The sequence below is a fragment of the Gopherus evgoodei genome, chromosome 6 (genome assembly GCF_007399415.2).
Source record: "Gopherus evgoodei ecotype Sinaloan lineage chromosome 6, rGopEvg1_v1.p, whole genome shotgun sequence".
Taxonomy (NCBI): domain Eukaryota; kingdom Metazoa; phylum Chordata; order Testudines; family Testudinidae; genus Gopherus; species Gopherus evgoodei.
In genome coordinates, this window is record NC_044327.1 from 56,165,962 (window position 1) to 56,182,407 (window position 16,446).

General features: G+C 39.0%; 1 protein-coding gene across 4 annotated transcripts in view; it reads right to left on the bottom strand.

Moving 5' to 3' along the window:
* Window positions 1-16,446, bottom strand: part of PRRC1 (proline rich coiled-coil 1) — a 37,782-nt gene that overhangs the window by 2,074 nt on the left and 19,262 nt on the right. For all 4 annotated transcript variants that reach the window (XM_030566129.1, XM_030566127.1, XM_030566130.1 and 1 more), the window contains exons 5-8: window positions 13,910-14,012; window positions 7,314-7,477; window positions 6,392-6,495; window positions 5,393-5,495 (exon numbers count right to left, since the gene is read on the bottom strand). In XM_030566129.1, coding sequence (XP_030421989.1) covers window positions 5,393-5,495; window positions 6,392-6,495; window positions 7,314-7,477; window positions 13,910-14,012 — 474 coding nt within the window. The remainder of the gene's footprint in view (window positions 1-5,392; window positions 5,496-6,391; window positions 6,496-7,313; window positions 7,478-13,909; window positions 14,013-16,446) is intronic.

A 16,446-nucleotide genomic window follows, 5' to 3' on the forward strand; every position in this document is an offset into this window, starting at 1 on the left:
AACATTCCCACTGACTCAATCAGATCCAGCGTGTCCACTGTCTACCTAAGTTGAAATACCCATATTGTGTGCACAGCCTCACTAGATCCTACTGTCCTGTAGAAGCAATATACCATTAGATGACAAATGCCAGTACATTTGCTAGAATATAACCAAATTCTGCCCTAACATTGTTTTCATTGACAAGAATATACAACACTTTTGATGCAAGATCAAAGTTTCCTCTCCAGAGAATTAAATCAGCAGCAAAATAATTGTTTAATAAGAGAATAGATAATCGTGACAGATGGTAATACATGAGAAGCAGGCCTCAATGGCTGAGAAAGAGGAGTCACCTGTGCCCAAAGCTAGTATGCTTACGGCCAGCCCCAACGCCAAAAAGGCAGTGCAAAATGTTGGTGGTCAGGGACTCCCTTTCGAGGGGAATGAAGGAATCCAACTGCCAACCTGACATGATATTTCAGGAGGTGTTCTGCTAGCCTAGAGCCTACACCTGAGATGTTACAGGAAAGTTGCTAAGGCTCCTGTGTCCCTCCAACCACTACTTCATGCTGCTCATCCATATGGGCATGAATGACACTCCAGATATGACCCTGAGCAGCTCAGCAATGAGCACAGGGCTCTGGCAGTGAGGGTGAAGGAGTCAGGGGGGTGCATGTTGTATTCCTGTCCACTCACTTGGTTGAGGGTAAAGTCCTGGGGGGCGGGAGGGGAGGGGCAGGAGGGGAGAAGAGAGCTACTAATAGATGATCAAGAAGGCTGAGGTATTTCTTATCTATTTTGCTTCAGTCCTCACCAAAATGATTGATGGGTGACAAGATACTAACACAATTAGTATGAACAACAAGGGAGAAGGAATGCAAGCCAAAACAGGGAAAGAACAGGTTAAAGAATATTTAGATAAGTTAGATGCATTCAGGTCAGTAGGGTACTTAAGGAACTAGTTTCAGCAATCTTAAAACCATTAGCAGTTATCTTTGAGAACTCAGGGAGAAGAGGTAAGGAAAAGGATAAAAGTAGTACTTATCTTTAAAAACAAGAACAAAGAAAACCCAGGAAACTACATAACAGATCCCTGGCAAGTTACTGGTACAAATTACTATACAATCAATTTGTAAGCACCTAGTGAATAACAGGGTTATAGGGAATAGCCAGCTTGGCTTTGTCAAGGACAAATCATACCAAACAAATCTACTTTCCGTTTTTTACAGAGTTATTTGCTACTGACTAAGAGGGAAGCAGTAGATGTGACATCTTTGTTTTAGTAAAACTTCTTATACAGTCTGACATTCTCATAAGCAAACTAAGGCCATGTCTACATCTAAAATTTTGCAGCGCTGGTTGTTACAGCTGTATTAGTACAGCTGTATAGGGCCAGCGCTGCAGAGTGGCCACACTTACAGCAACCAGCGCTGCAAGTGGTGTTAGATGTGGCCACACTGCAGCGCTGTTGGGCGGCTTCAAGGGGGGTTCCGGGACGAGAGAGCAAACCGGGAAAGGAAACCAGCTTCGCCGCGGTTTGCTCTCTCGGTCCCGGAGCCACCCAGCAAACCGCAGGGAAGGAGACCTGCTTGCTCGGGGTTCCGGGACCGAGAGAGCAAACCGGGAAAGGAAACCAGCTTCGCCGCGGTTTGCTCTCTCGGTCCCGGAACCCCGAGCAAGCAGGTCTCCTTCCCTGCGGTTTGCTGGGTGGCTCCGGGACCGAGAGAGCAAACCGCGGCGTTCCCGGTTTGCTCTCTCGGTCCCGGAACCCCGAGCAAGCAGGTCTCCTTCCCTGCGGTTTGCTGGGTGGCTCCGGGAATGCGAGAGCAAACCGCGGCGAAGCTGGTCTCCTTTCCCGGTTTGCTCTCTCGGTCCCGGAACCCCGAGCAAGCAGGTCTCCTTCCCTGCGGTTTGCTGGGTGGCTCCGGGACCGAGAGAGCAAACCGGGAAAGGAAACCAGCTTGATTACCAGAGGCTTCCTCCTTCCACGGAGGTCAAGAAAAGCGCTGGTAACTGTCTACATTGGATTACCAGCGCTGGATCACCAGCGCTGGATCCTCTACACCCGAGACAAAACGGGAGTACGGCCAGCGCTGCAAACAGGGAGTTGCAGCGCTGGTGGTGCCCTGCAGATGTGTACACCTTCAAAGTTGCAGCGCTGTAACTCCCTCACCAGCGCTGCAACTTTCTGATGTAGACAAGCCCTAAGGAAATTACTATAAGGTGGATGCACAACTGGTTGGAAGATTGTACTCAAAGAGTAGTTATCTAGAGTTTGCTGTCAAACTGGGAGGGCTATCTAGTTGGCTCCCACAGGGGTCACTCCTGGGCCTGGTACTAATTCAACATTTTCATTAATGACTTAGGTAATGGAGTGGAGTGTATGCTGTAACACTGAGACCCATTGATGGTTTACTACTCTGTGTCAGCAACTCTTATCAGGCCTGACATGCTCACCACATCTGACACACCATCATGATACATACCCAAAAGATGGCATGTAATATGTCACTGGAAAGCAATACATAAGGCCAGTCTGACCTAAACAAAGAAATATGTATTTGCTGGTCAGGCAGACCATGAAGGCACAGTTCTATAGAAAGGTAAACAAAGATATCAATCCAGCGAGTGGGAGAGAGAGCCTCTGGAGGGGATTTGAACCTCAAACAATAAGTAATGGAATTAACTGATTGTATATATATTTTTTTATAAATGTGTATCAAGTAAGGCCTTTTATGAAAGCTAGTACCACACCGTTGATTAATATCATTATGAAATGTATGTATTAACACTATATGAGGAAATTTGGATACTCAGTGATATTATGCTTTAAAGTCTGTGACCAAACACAGAGAGAAACACGTTTTTCCCTAGACAGGAGGGAAGGTAGCACTGTTGAATCAAAACAAAAAGTCATTTTACATGTGAATCAGCATTGGGATAGAAAGTCCACAGAAAGGGAAGAACAGCCAGAGGTCCATCCTGAGTCTGGGGACAAAACAGTGAGATTGGGAAGATATAAGGAGAGAGAAAAAGCCATCCTGGTGTTCATCACTGGACAGAGACAAGGGGCCAGAGCTCTTGCAAGCTGAGAAAGACAGATAATTCAGCCAAGGGGGCTGAAGTCTCTGGGACCTGAATGTAAGTAAAAAACCTGCTTAGGCAAAGATCTTTGACAGAAAGGCAGCCATGACTGGAAAGATTGGTAAGAAATTTGCCTTGAACAAAGGTTGTGGCTTATTGAGTTAGGTCTTAGCCACTAACAATTGTATTTTTACTTTTGTATGCAATTTAGTAAAGACAATGCCAAGTACTACACTTAGGAAGGAAAAATTAAATGCACAACTACAAAATGGTGAATAAATGGTTATGTGATAGTACTGCTGAAAAATGATCTCAGGGTTACAGTGGATCACAAATTGAATACAAGTCAACAAGGCTCACAAGACCAAAAAAAGTTACATTTTTCCTTTTGGAAAAGTTGGACAAAGTTCTGAAAAATTAAAGTGAAAAAAGATTCAAGCAGTCTTCCATTGGATTTAGTAGCAAGACAGATAAACAATCACATCTGGGTGTTTTGGGTTTTCAAAAACTGAAACTGAGGTTAGTTTTTGTTCTGAATATAGTTTTGATTAGCAATTTTTCATGGGAAAGTTCCTACAGAAAAATGTTGGGAAACAATAGGAAAATATTTTTATTGGTTATGTTTTGCAAAAGCTAGATGATGTTAGGTTATATTTGATTTGTGTCCTTTAAAGTGGATGAGATAAACTAACTTGCATGAAGTGTAGCTGTAGCCAGGCAGACCCCAGGATACTGGAGAGACAAAGTGGATAAGGTAATATCTTTTATTGGACCAACTTCAATTGGCAAGGAAGAGAAGCTTTGGAGCTTTTACAGATGTCTTCTTCAGGGCCCATCTTTCTCACCAACAGAAGTTAGGCTATTAAAAGATATTACCTCACCTATCTTGCATCTCTGACATGAGCTCAGACATTCTGAAGTTTAAACCTTCAAAGGGCATTCTGATTGGAGAGTCAGTTCTGAAATTCCCTCTCTTTGTTGGAGTGCCACAGGCCAAAGAGGAAAGATCACAGCCTACATCTTCTAAGGTCACAGCCTCAGAACAAAGAATCTGTTTATGCAGGGTTTTAACTCATACACAGGTTTGTATAGGAGATACCTCCCACTCATTAAGAAATAACAGGGCAGTTGTTTGTTTATTCTTATTTCCTCCATAGTGGTTGCTGCTACTGAATTTTGGGATTGTCTGTTTGCTGCTAACTGTTGGCAGTTTAAATCATATTTATGAACTCAACTTTTTAAAAAGTCATTAAACTTTGCCTCAAGTCTTATGTGATAGCTACATATTTTATAAATGAAGATCTAAATGGAGTCTAGGTCACATTGTTAAAATGCTAACATTTATGTATACAAACAATTTGCACTCACGCAGCTCATCTCAGCCAAACCTCTCAAATAGTTTTACTATTAATTGAAACTCTCAATACTTCTGTGGAGATGGCAAGTAAAGAAGGGCAAGTTAAGGAATAGGGGGTGGCTAAGGCCCTTAGAAAAGGTGATATTGAGTCTGTGGTAATGCCAGGAATTGAATCCAGTAGTGGTGAATACCAAGTCCCCCAGATCAAGGCTACACTTCACTTAAAGTGACAAGACAACTTAAAACAATAAAACTGATCCTTATGTGCAAAATAACCTAAGACCAAGATTAAATATGCTAAACAGAAGGTCAGCCCAGCAAAACACCATGCACGGGAAGACCCTTGCACTTGCATATAGGTTCACTGAAGGCAATAGGACTCCATGCTGGCTCACCACTTTGGCCCTCAAATATTGTGGGATGGGGCAATAGCTTGTAGTGTCATTAAGTCACACTTAATACAAATGCAAGCATTATGATTCAGAAACTGCCATCTTTTCACTGATGGAAAAATATATTGACTCAGCGGTAACCTGCAGAGTGTGTTTTAATAATTCATTATTTTCAAACATTCCATTATTCTTTACTGAAAGCAATTTAAAATTTAAATTTCTTTCCGGGGCACAATCTAGATCTTTATGACATGGCTTTTCCCAACTGTCATCTTGGATTTAAATGACTACCTATGAAAAATCGTGTTTGCAAACTGAAATGTGTCTACACAAGTTGTTTTGGATTTTTTAACTTAAAAAAGTAATGAGACTTGTACAGTGTTTATCTGCAAAAAGCCACTACACATATTGACTAACTTTCACAACAACTTTCAGGTAGACTGTAGCCTCATTTTATAAATGGAAAGGTAACTGCCCAGAGAATCCATGTCAGTGATGAGACTAGTTCTTATGAGTTCTGAATCCTAATGCTCAGGCCATAAGTCTACCCCCTGATAAAAGATGAAAAAAACCTCACCTGTTGAATGTATTCCAGAGGCACTGGTGTCGCTTGGGTAAAAGTTTCTAGATGAATTCCATGGACTGGATCTTCAACAATCAGACATCCAATGTCAAACCACCTGCAATGGCACACAAGTTACCCAAACCTTTAAACAGTAAAGAACATCAACCAATTGAAGAATGGAATTCTGGCAACTCTGGCAGGGTTAAAATCCAAGCTCCATCTTATACATAAGGTATTAAAGGTAGCTTTGAAAAGTATAACTGAATGAAGCAGAGTAGGTTCAAAAAAATAAACAAATCAAAGCCCAGCACATCGGCAAGGCTGTGGAGGGGTTCTTGTTTTTTTTTTCCCCTCTTAAGATGTATTTTCTGAAGAAATCATATAAGACAAACAAGAAATGGGCCCTAATACTTCTCAAATTGTATTATGAAACGAATTACCTCAACAATTACTTGTCAGTTCCATCTTTTCTTAGGAAAATAGTTTGTTTAGAAAACACGTTAATGTAAACTCCAAAACAAAAGCCTGTCAACTGCTGAGAGCAGTGCTGGGAAGTACATTTTGTGTGAACAGTAAAGGAAAACTGACCAGACTTGAGAATATAATAATGTTATTAGATGAAGGTACTACCTCAGCATAACATTACTAGAATCTCAGTACCTACCCAGTATACTCTCCAAATCAGTTGTCATTTCAGAACAGAACTAGTAACCAATTCCAACTCTTACTTTATTATAAGTCTCTCACTTCTGCAGATTTAAGTGCAACTGTGGCATGTTTTTCAACTTTGAGTCTCAAAAACCTGACAGAATTTAGCTATTAAGCTCTCAAGATTTTTTGGACAAGAAGCTGAACAATTTCATCAAAGCAGAGCCTGCTAAGAGAATACCGTACACTGACAGATTTTCTCCTTTCATCTCCCAAGTAGAATACTGCTAACAAATCTTTACGGGGCACCTGGACCTGATACAGAACGATTTTTCTTCCAAAGAATATGTTTATGCCTCTCACTTGTCAGGAAGCAATTCTGCGATGAAATTTTCTACAGATACAGCAGGCTGTTTCTCATGTATCACTCCAGTCCGACGCAAGCTGTCTATCCTTTCCTGAGCTCCCTAGATGACAACGTAACAAGTTGTTAGAAAATATTCTCCTCACGTCACAACACAGCATAAAGCTGATGAATTTAACTTTTATCATTAAGATATACAACAGATACTGTTCAAAAAGCCTTTCGTGTTGCATAATAAACAACATTTTGAAATAAAAAATGATTCCTTTAGAATCCCAAAAGTTACGGGAACTGTGATAAAACTTTGACAGTTTCAAATTTGCTTTAGTTCATTACAAATCAAATTACTGACTTCCTGTGAAAAATAACTAGCTTTACATTGAAAGAAAGTTAAGACACCTTTACTTGTAATGGTGCCGAGTTTCGCCATGGTTAAAGATTGTAAATGTTTCTATTACTCTCACCTATATTCTCTAGCATTATGCTCTGGTTGTGTTAAAACTTTGTCAAGTTGGTAACATCATAGGAGACTCTCTCCTTTAAAACTAGTGTAATGTATTTAAAATGGTACTGAAAAGTAGACAGTGGACCAAGCATTGATACACCGTGAAACTCTTATGATCTGACACAATATGCTAGGTATATTTGCAGTCAGTGACCTTGTAGAAAATTGACAAAATATTTATGCCCTTTAACAGTCTTTGCAACACGACACAAATGCCTGAGACCACTTTCTAATGACTGACTTGGCATAGATGACACCTATACACAAAGATAGTAATGAACAAGAAAGCTTCCCCATTTAATTTTTCTGGGGAGACAAAAAGGTATCTCTCAGAGGATGGGATTGTTCTAGGCAAATTGCTCCACTCATGATCACTGATCTGCACAAAACTTTCAACATTGCCATTAACCCCTTACTTTTAATCCAGCTGCATAGCCCACAGGTTGTGGTGCAATGTTAGACAGTCCAGCTTCTCCTGTAACTGTGGCCATTCCAAAGACTTCTTGGAAAGCATCTCGAATGGCAGCAACTTTTACTTCTTTATTGGAGGTAACCACAATGTCCAGTTCTCCCCCAGATTCTACAAAGACAAAATATTTTAATAGAAGCTAATTCAGAATACACTCACATCTCAGAGTAGGCCTCAATAAAAATCAGTAGTCTCTTTCCCTATCTTCCTCATGTACTGTACATATACAACGCACTATCCATTGGTACATGTCAAGCTGAGTTTCTTGTAATGGGTACAAGAAACAGGAGTGTTGGTTAGAAGGAAATTGTTCCCACAAGCCATCTCTTATGAAGTAACCTCTACTTAGGAAATCTTTTAGGTGAAGGAGTTAAAATTAAGATCTTTTAAAATGAATTTTGCATTCAGGGAAGTCAATGGGAGCTGATGATACTCAGCCCTTTCTAAAGATCAGACAACTTTTAGAAGCCAGCATATGAATTTAGAAGCCTAACTTTGGTTAACACTTTTTTTTTTTTTTTTTTTTTTTAAATCCTGGCCATAGGTATAAAGTCTGATATGTTTTGGTGATGTGGAAACTTGCTCACAAGCAAATGAACTGACACCTCATACTTGTTAACACTTATAAGACTGTAAAAGCTCAAAAGAAAGGGTTTTTTCCAAGTATATTCTTGAACCATGGGCTTCAATATAGATTGTTTAAATTGTGTCTGCTTCTTTGCAGCTCTAATGGTTCCGCATCTTTATAGTTCATGTTTTCCTTAGACAAATAACATCTATGAAATGTGGGTTGTATTTTTACTCAAGAAAATAATTTTTAAGGAAAGAATTTAAAAAAAACGTTTTATAGTAAACAATTCATACTTTTGGAAGAAGCCTAAAAATGACATTTTCACCACCTCCGCACAACTGTTTAACTGCTTCTAAGACTATTTTTGATATTACATTCCCTTTATTTTCACTAGCCAATCTTGGATAAGCTTTAATCCATCACAGCACCTTCCAAAAGTCCTTGCTGCTACATGCTTCACGTCTTAAGAACAGCTTAAAACCCTCCTCAATATAACATGTTGGTATTTTCAAGCAAACAATGCTGAACTTCAAGTAGTTTAGTTGGATGTTAATTTTCCCTTGCAAAGTATCAAATATGAATACTTTGTACAGACAGAGACCACTGGAAAGTTGTTAGTCTGTTAAGTTGCCATTTCTGAAAATCCTCTGAGAGCAGGAACAAACAGAAAATCAAAGCAGCCTCTCTAAAAAAGGCCAAGATAAAAAACAAACAGATGCTACAAACATCAAACACTGCACCTAGAAAACCTGCTGCTGAAGTCTGCAGTACTTACCTCCAATACGTCATCAACAGTAGCATTTACCACAATCAACATGAAACTTCAATATTGGAAAAAGAAGAGTTTTCACCCTGGCCCATATTGATTTGTCAACCCTCAATTACGGGAAACAGTTTCTCTGTATTAGAAGTCACTGAAGGTTTGCCAGAATGGTGACAACAGGACATTCTACCCAAGTCTTTCATTTTTAAAGCAAAAAATTAAAAAAGGAACCATATTGCTTGATGGAATTTTATGTATATATTACTAAACATTAACAATTGCATTAAGCCTTAAGGTACAGAAAGACAGAAAACTGAAAACATCTTGATATGAATAAGGAATCAGACACTATAGTTTAACAGATGTTTGAAGAGTCATGTAGGACTCATGCAGGAGTAAACGCTAGTGGAATGCCCTGACAGCATAAAAACCTTCCAGGAGGTTGGTGCTAATGCTAATCCATTATATGTCCAATAAACTATTATATATATGGTACACTCTTTATTGTAGTACACACTACTTGAGCTAGAAACATACTGCAGCTTGTCAAATCAAAGCTATCAGGATTCAAGGACACACTCAGAAATGTAACTAGGTGGAAAAGAAAGCGATTCATTCCCAACATTATACTCACTGAATTCAGCAGCAGTTTTGCCATTAACTTTATTAAGAGCAGGACTTGGCCCTGGGTTTATGATCATTATTTTTCTGTAATGAGTGTGTGAGAGCATGAGTTCACTCATCTTATATGCTGTACAATGCTACAATATAGGAATAAAGGTATTATGTGAGGGGTTGGCAACCTTTCAGAAGTGGTGTGCCAAGTCTTCATTTATTCACTCTAAGTTAAGGTTTAGAAGGTCTCTTTCTATGTCTATAATGTATAACTAAACTATTGTTGTCTGTAAAGTAAAAAAGGTTTTTAAAATGTTTAAGAAACTTCACTTAAAATTAAATTAAAATGCAGAGCCCCCTGGACTGGTGGCCAGGACTCGGGCAGTGAGAGTGCAGCTGAAAATCATAGGTTGCCTATCCCTGTATTATGTGCTAAAAGCTATGTTAAATTTGAGGTTTTAACCACAAGTAAGGAAATTCAGAGTTAAGGTTAGCATGTCAAGTTTAGCTCTCCTCCTCTAATGTACAGATTACAACAGAGGCTTTCATTACATGATTACAGAACTGGTAACACATGCTTCACATGATAAGTGGAGCTGGCAGCGCCACCAATAATAAAGCTTGCTCAATGCCTTCCATTATAAGGCCCCATTTTCAGCAACTCATAATTTAGCCAAACTTCAGACTGAAATTTTCCATGCTAGGTGCCTGCCTTAGGCTAAATTCTTTTTAGAACAGGTCAGTTAAAACAGTTCAGCTCTTTTCAAGAATGACATAAGGGAAAATATATTGTTTTTGCCCATGTTAAAAAAATTCTTACAACCTTTCCACGGAGCAACTCTAGCACCCCCAGATTTGGAGCCGGGATTTGAAGTTCTGCAAAGAAGGGGGAAATCACCGTGATGCCAGGGATGAGCCTTTTGCTATTTTCATGACAACAGGAAGGTTGCAGATTTATGTCATGATCCTGCGACATACAGGGTTCCTCAAATACAAAAAATGGCAGTATACAGAACAGTTAAAGTTCCAAGAACTACCTTCCCCTTTGACACAATTTGTGTTTTTCAGACAATTTGATATAACTTGCAACGTGGGCAAGTTCATTTGGTTAATGGAATCTTAAGTCTCCAAGTTTATTACTGCATTAGATAATATTGTATTGTTTGCTGAATATCACATAAAATTGCCTAGAGTTACATGATCAGATCCTCTGAAAGAGGAGAGAGTTAAGATTGCAGTAGGAACCTTTAACTCTAGATTTACTAGAGCTTTGGGGTTCCCTGCCCCCAAAGCCACTCTCTCCACTGTCTGGTTGGCCTTATAAGTGATTTCATACCACACACATAGTAACTCCTACTTAATGAGCAGCTAAGCCTTTGTCACTTAAATATGAGGGTCTCAATGCTATTGAATAACTACCATCCTTAAGTATTTTAGCAACAAAGACAAAGAGTCTATAGGTTTGCATCCACTCAACAACTCCACCTAGGTTCCTGTAGTTTTCAAGATGAATTGGGACGAAACAGCTCTCAAATCCATTATAAGTAACATATTATGTTTTCCAACACCTCCAAAGTGCTGAGTGCTACGAAGTCTCTTTGACTTCTGCTGCCAGCGATTCTCAAGCAGCAATGCAAATGCTGTGTTTTTACTCTCAGCCCACCTCACCATACTCAACAGTGCTTCAGAACTGGCTGGGCAGCCTTAAAGTTTAACTTTGAAACAACTCCCATGTCAGCTATGAGTAAAGATCCCAAATCAGTTTCTTAAATGAAATATAAAAAAAACTTTTGCCAACCCAGAAGAGCTGCACGTCTTGAAGAGAGGAGAAACATTCAAGTATTAGCATTTCCTCTCCATGCCTCTACAAACCCTCAAGTTGTGTTTTGTGGCCTTTTAGTGACTTTCATTCTCACTTTCTGGTATCAGAACTATGCTGGATGATATTTAAGTACCCCATTAGGTAGGTTTTACTACAGAAAGTTGAAAGTGACATTGTTGCATGAAAACACAACACATTTAAATGGCAGCATAATGGATGGAAGATTCGTATAAGCAGTTTACACAACCTTAAATAAAAATCTTAAACTTTAATTAAAATGTACACAAGAGAACTTTATCTTCTTATTGTTTTTCATACTAGAAGGGTGTGGTTAGTGAAATTCCCTCAAACATAGTTAAAAATGAAATCCAATGGACTTTACTGCAAAGCACAGTTGCCAAATTTCACACAGTAAATAAAGCACCCTGACTTTCACAATAAGCCAAAAATCAAGCGAAAACAAGCATAAAACAAGCCAATTCCTAAGAACCCCAACACTCTACGTGACTACATCCCCCCAGCGTGCAGTCTGAGACTGTGGTGGGACTGCTGTGCACCCCGACTCTCTCCCCCCCTTGCCAGGAGCCGATCAAAAAGAAGTGACAAGCTACAAGTCAAACAAGCAACTTACAAGCCAATTAAACCAAAAACAAGCACAATTTCATGGGTTTAGCATGTCTGCCACAAAGGCACCATTTTATAGTAGAAGTAAGCCACTAGCTGGGTGAGTATTCCTTGGCCATTAGCATACTTATTGGACTACTAAAGGGACAGAAACAAATTCCAACACACTTGAGGCATGCAACATATTTTAGCACTAAACTACAACATTACATTTTTTTCCTTTTAGCCAATAATAACTCTGTAATTAAAATATTTTAAAGCTGCTGTACAGTCTGTTCTAAGATTCCAGGATGCTCACTGTGTGTCACTCTGAAGTCTAGAATGTCTGTTTAGCCCGCATGAAGCAATGGAAACAGCTACAAGCAAGGTTGAGAACTCTTTGTTCAGCATATCACCAGGTTCAACCATCACTGGGCTTCAGAGTTTATTGCCATCCAATTTAAGTTCTCAGCCATTGTGACTTTACAATTTACATCCATGCATTGAACAGCTACAATAAAGGCATGCATCTATACCATGCAAAGTCTTACATCATTGTGACAATAGAGGTAACTCAACAAATCACCACTCTTACGCTACAGCTAATTTGCATGCAACAATTTCATTAGTTGCATGAAGGAGACTGCAGAGATGGTGAATTATTTGACCCAAATATCATACCCATGGGTGGGCACGGACTTTCAGTTACTAGTTATTAAATAAGATTCCAAGCTCTTCCCTCTCCCTTCCCTCAGTTTTTGTATTTTCCTATGCATCTATGCAGACGACTACAGCAGACAGAGAACTGCACCATAAAGAGATAGTTGCAGGTGCCCAGATAACTGTTCACCTTCAAAAGTTTGCACCTGCAAATATGTAGAGACACCATGAGTGATCTTTCTGAAGTTAACATATTGTGCAGACATAGCAACCTATACATTAGAAATCCAACCAATGCTGGTATAAGGCAATGGATAAGGCACTGGCCTATCCCCTGGACTACACGTAGACTTGTGTTCTATTCCCAGATCTGCCACTAACCTGCTTCATCATGTCACTTTACATACCTCTGTTTCCCATCCCATTCTTGTCTGTCCTGGCTATTTAGACTGTGAGCTCTTTAGTGAAGGGACTGTCTCTTATTGTGTGTTTATGCCACAGCTGGGGACCAATCTCAGGTAGGACTTCTAAGTACGAGTGTAATACAAAGAGACAGTCCCTGCACTGAAGAGCTTACAGTCTAATGAGAGGGACAAAGGGATATAACATACAAGCAGAAGATTAAAGGAGAGAGAGATTAAGGCTACATCTACACTGTGAGTTAGGGGTGTGATTCCCCTGCTTGTGTAAACATGCTCATCCCAGCTCTTATTGAGCTACCCAAGCATAAAAAGCAGTGCAGATGCAGTAACACGGGTAGTGGCAGCAGATGCACGGTTGAGCACAAACCCACCTGAAACCAGTGGATATGTACTAAACACAGCTCAGCCATGCGTCCACTACCACCACCTATGCTCCCACAGCTACACTGCTATTTATACTCACACTAGCTTGACATTAGTTAACGTAAGTATGCGTACATGAGCAGGGGAATCACACCCGTGACTCATAGTGTAGATGTAGCTGTGTGACTTGCTCAAGATCACACAAAGTCTATGGCAAACTGACTAGAATCCAGGCCCCTCGAGTCTCAGTCCAGCGCTTTACCACAAGACCATCCTGACAAAACATCCAATTAAGGTGGCAGAATGGGTTTTTATACACCTTTCCAAAAAGTGCCTATTTTTGGAAATTATGGCATACTTCCTGAGCCAAATTAGAGACATTTCAATCCCAAGTTTAATTGGGGAAGTTACAAATTGATTGCAAAGTGGGGCATAGAAAGATAGCAGCATTCCAGATGTAATGATTCCATCACTACCACACCACTAAAAGTCAGTGTTGTGTAACTTGAACCATGGCCCAACATTAAAAAACAACAAAAACTCCTGTCTTACGTAAAAAATTTGGTGTACACCACACTCCAGTACTGCTTTTAAATGATCAGTTTCATTGTAAACCGGTACAGTACCTAAAAGTTCTTCTAAAGGGTATAAGATCCACTTTAAGTTTATAAGTTCTGTATGATTCACACTTACTACCCTATGGAAGTTTGCCTCAAATACTTACTGATATATGGAGCCATGCCAGGATCCAGCGTGGTGATCATGGACTCTACTGAGTGTTTTGTTTTATCAAGCACCGACTTTACCATAGGATTCCCAGCTACACCCTACAAAATTAACAAATAAATAAGTAAATACTGTATATTGAGTTTATTCTCAAACCTTTAGGCCTTTTCTTAAACTTTGAAATATTACACTTGAAACAAACCTGGGACAGCAAGTTGCTTCAGATTTTCCATTCAAATAAAACAGTGGTTCTCAAAACTATTATACTAGTGACCCCTTTCACATAGCAAGCCTCTGAGTGAGACACCCCCCTCCTTATAAATTAAAAACACATATTTTACACCATTATAAAAAGCTGGCGGCAAAGCAGGGTTTGGGGTGGAGGCTGACAGCGCACGACCACCCATGTAACACCCTTGTGACCCCCTCGAGGGGTCTCAACCCCCAGTTTAAGAACTCCTGAAATAAAAGTCAAGACACTCAGCAGGCATCTATGGAAAATAAATCCACACTTTTTGACATTATGCATCTCAGGGCAGAAACCAGACTGAAATGATTTAAAATCAGTTTGAGGCTTTGTAAAACTGATGCAAAAATTTGTGCCATTGCAATTATAGATTAAAATCTACACAGAACTAATGTTTTTTTTTAAATGCTCATATGCAGAATAAGTGCTTTTTTGAAATGCACTTATTGGTGGTGTATCTTAGTTGAATTTTACACAAATGCTATATGCAAAAAACTAAATATTGGAAATTAAGGTCCTGATCCCATAAGTTCTTGAATTCAATGGGACTACCCTGTGCTTGCTAAGCACGTGCATAATTGCTTCCAGAATTAAAAGCTAAAATGTTTATTAAAAATCTTAGTGGCATGAAATCTTTCTCGTTTCAAAATGAGTTACCTCAGTTTTAACAATGAAACATTATTTAAACTTTCAATTGAAGGTATGGTGAACTAAAAAATAAAATAAAAAAATAAATAAAAAATAGGCCAAAGTTCAGAAATAGAAATCTTAAGTTAGATTTTTAGGCCTGAATTTAGGCTCTTAATGTTGACATTTTCAAAAGCACCTTTGTGATTTAGGCACACAGCTCCCACTGACTTCAAATCCTGATGAAAGAGGACAGTATGATCAAAGCATTTCAAGCTTTCTTGAAACGTAGAAATTCAATATATTGAAAAGTAACATTGTTTGCAAACACAGTTCAGGCTCTTTTGCTTATCAATTTTGGGTTTGAGTTTGTTGTGCATTAAGGCTATTAATGAGGCCCTGGATTTGTTTCAGCACAAATGAGCAATTTAAGTGTGATTTTTTTCCTATTGAATTTCAGATCTCAGTTGGGGGAAAGGAGATTGAACCATTAAACTAAGAAACAAGTTCTATTATAATAATGTAAGACTATAAAATGAAAAGTAAAAAAACAAAACCAAAAACGCATGTAAAAATATGATTTAAGTTTTTTTTAAATCATGATTTTTAGCCACTGAACAGAGACTGAGATTTACCTTTTCTTTTGGCTAACAGACACATACAAGAGAGAAAGAGAGAGAACGAGAACGCACATGTATGCATGCACGGTGTAAACACGTTAATGAATTCTCTTCCACCGCAAGAATTTTGGGGTCTCACTATTGTAGTATGACTCTTTTCAACTAGGGTTCACTTTTCTGACCTTACCACTAATGCCACTCCATAAATTAATTACTGAAAGGCTTTATTGAGATGTATATTAAACAACCCCTCTCTCTCAGTGACCAAGAGCATTACATACTGTAGCTTGTCTAGTACCACTACCTTGAGACCAGAAATCCTAGGGTTGTATTTATGTATAGGTCCCTAGTATTGACTACAGTTGCTTTCACATCATGTAATTGGACTGCCTGAAACAATTTTAAATGAACATTAAGAGGGAGGGTTTCTTTTTTTACCTTCTGGAAAAGCCAATGTGATCTATTTTATATATAGGTTCCAGGCAATATGGGCAATGTGCCCAATGTTCCTCTGCCAAATGATCATAGTGGAACTGCTTTCTACTGCATTCAAATTGTATTCTTCAATTTGAATGCAAATACTCCCCCAAATCACCGTGAATGCCAATGTCACTTCAGAGCAGCTTAATCAGACTTATTTAGTTTAGTGAAGGCACCAATGAAGAGTCAGCTCAATTACATGTTGACAAAAAGCATTTCATAAGCACAAAACTTAGCAAAAAAAATACAATAAAGTATAAAACCAGACTTGAAAGTTATTCACATTTATATACCTACATTTTTGCTTTAGAAAGGCATCTTATAGCCCAGGAAATTTTCTCTTAGTGTACAGCGCTTGTTATTTATGTTGTTCAGTATATTTACAATATTTTGAGGAAATGTGCAATACTTAGAAAAGTTATCGAAGTATTTTAAATTGTTGTCCACCAAAGCACTTTCCACAAATACTCATATTTTCCATTTCTTTGTTGCAGATGCAGCACATAAATAAATCCACATAATTTATAAACAATAGCAATGACTGCTACACATTAACAATAA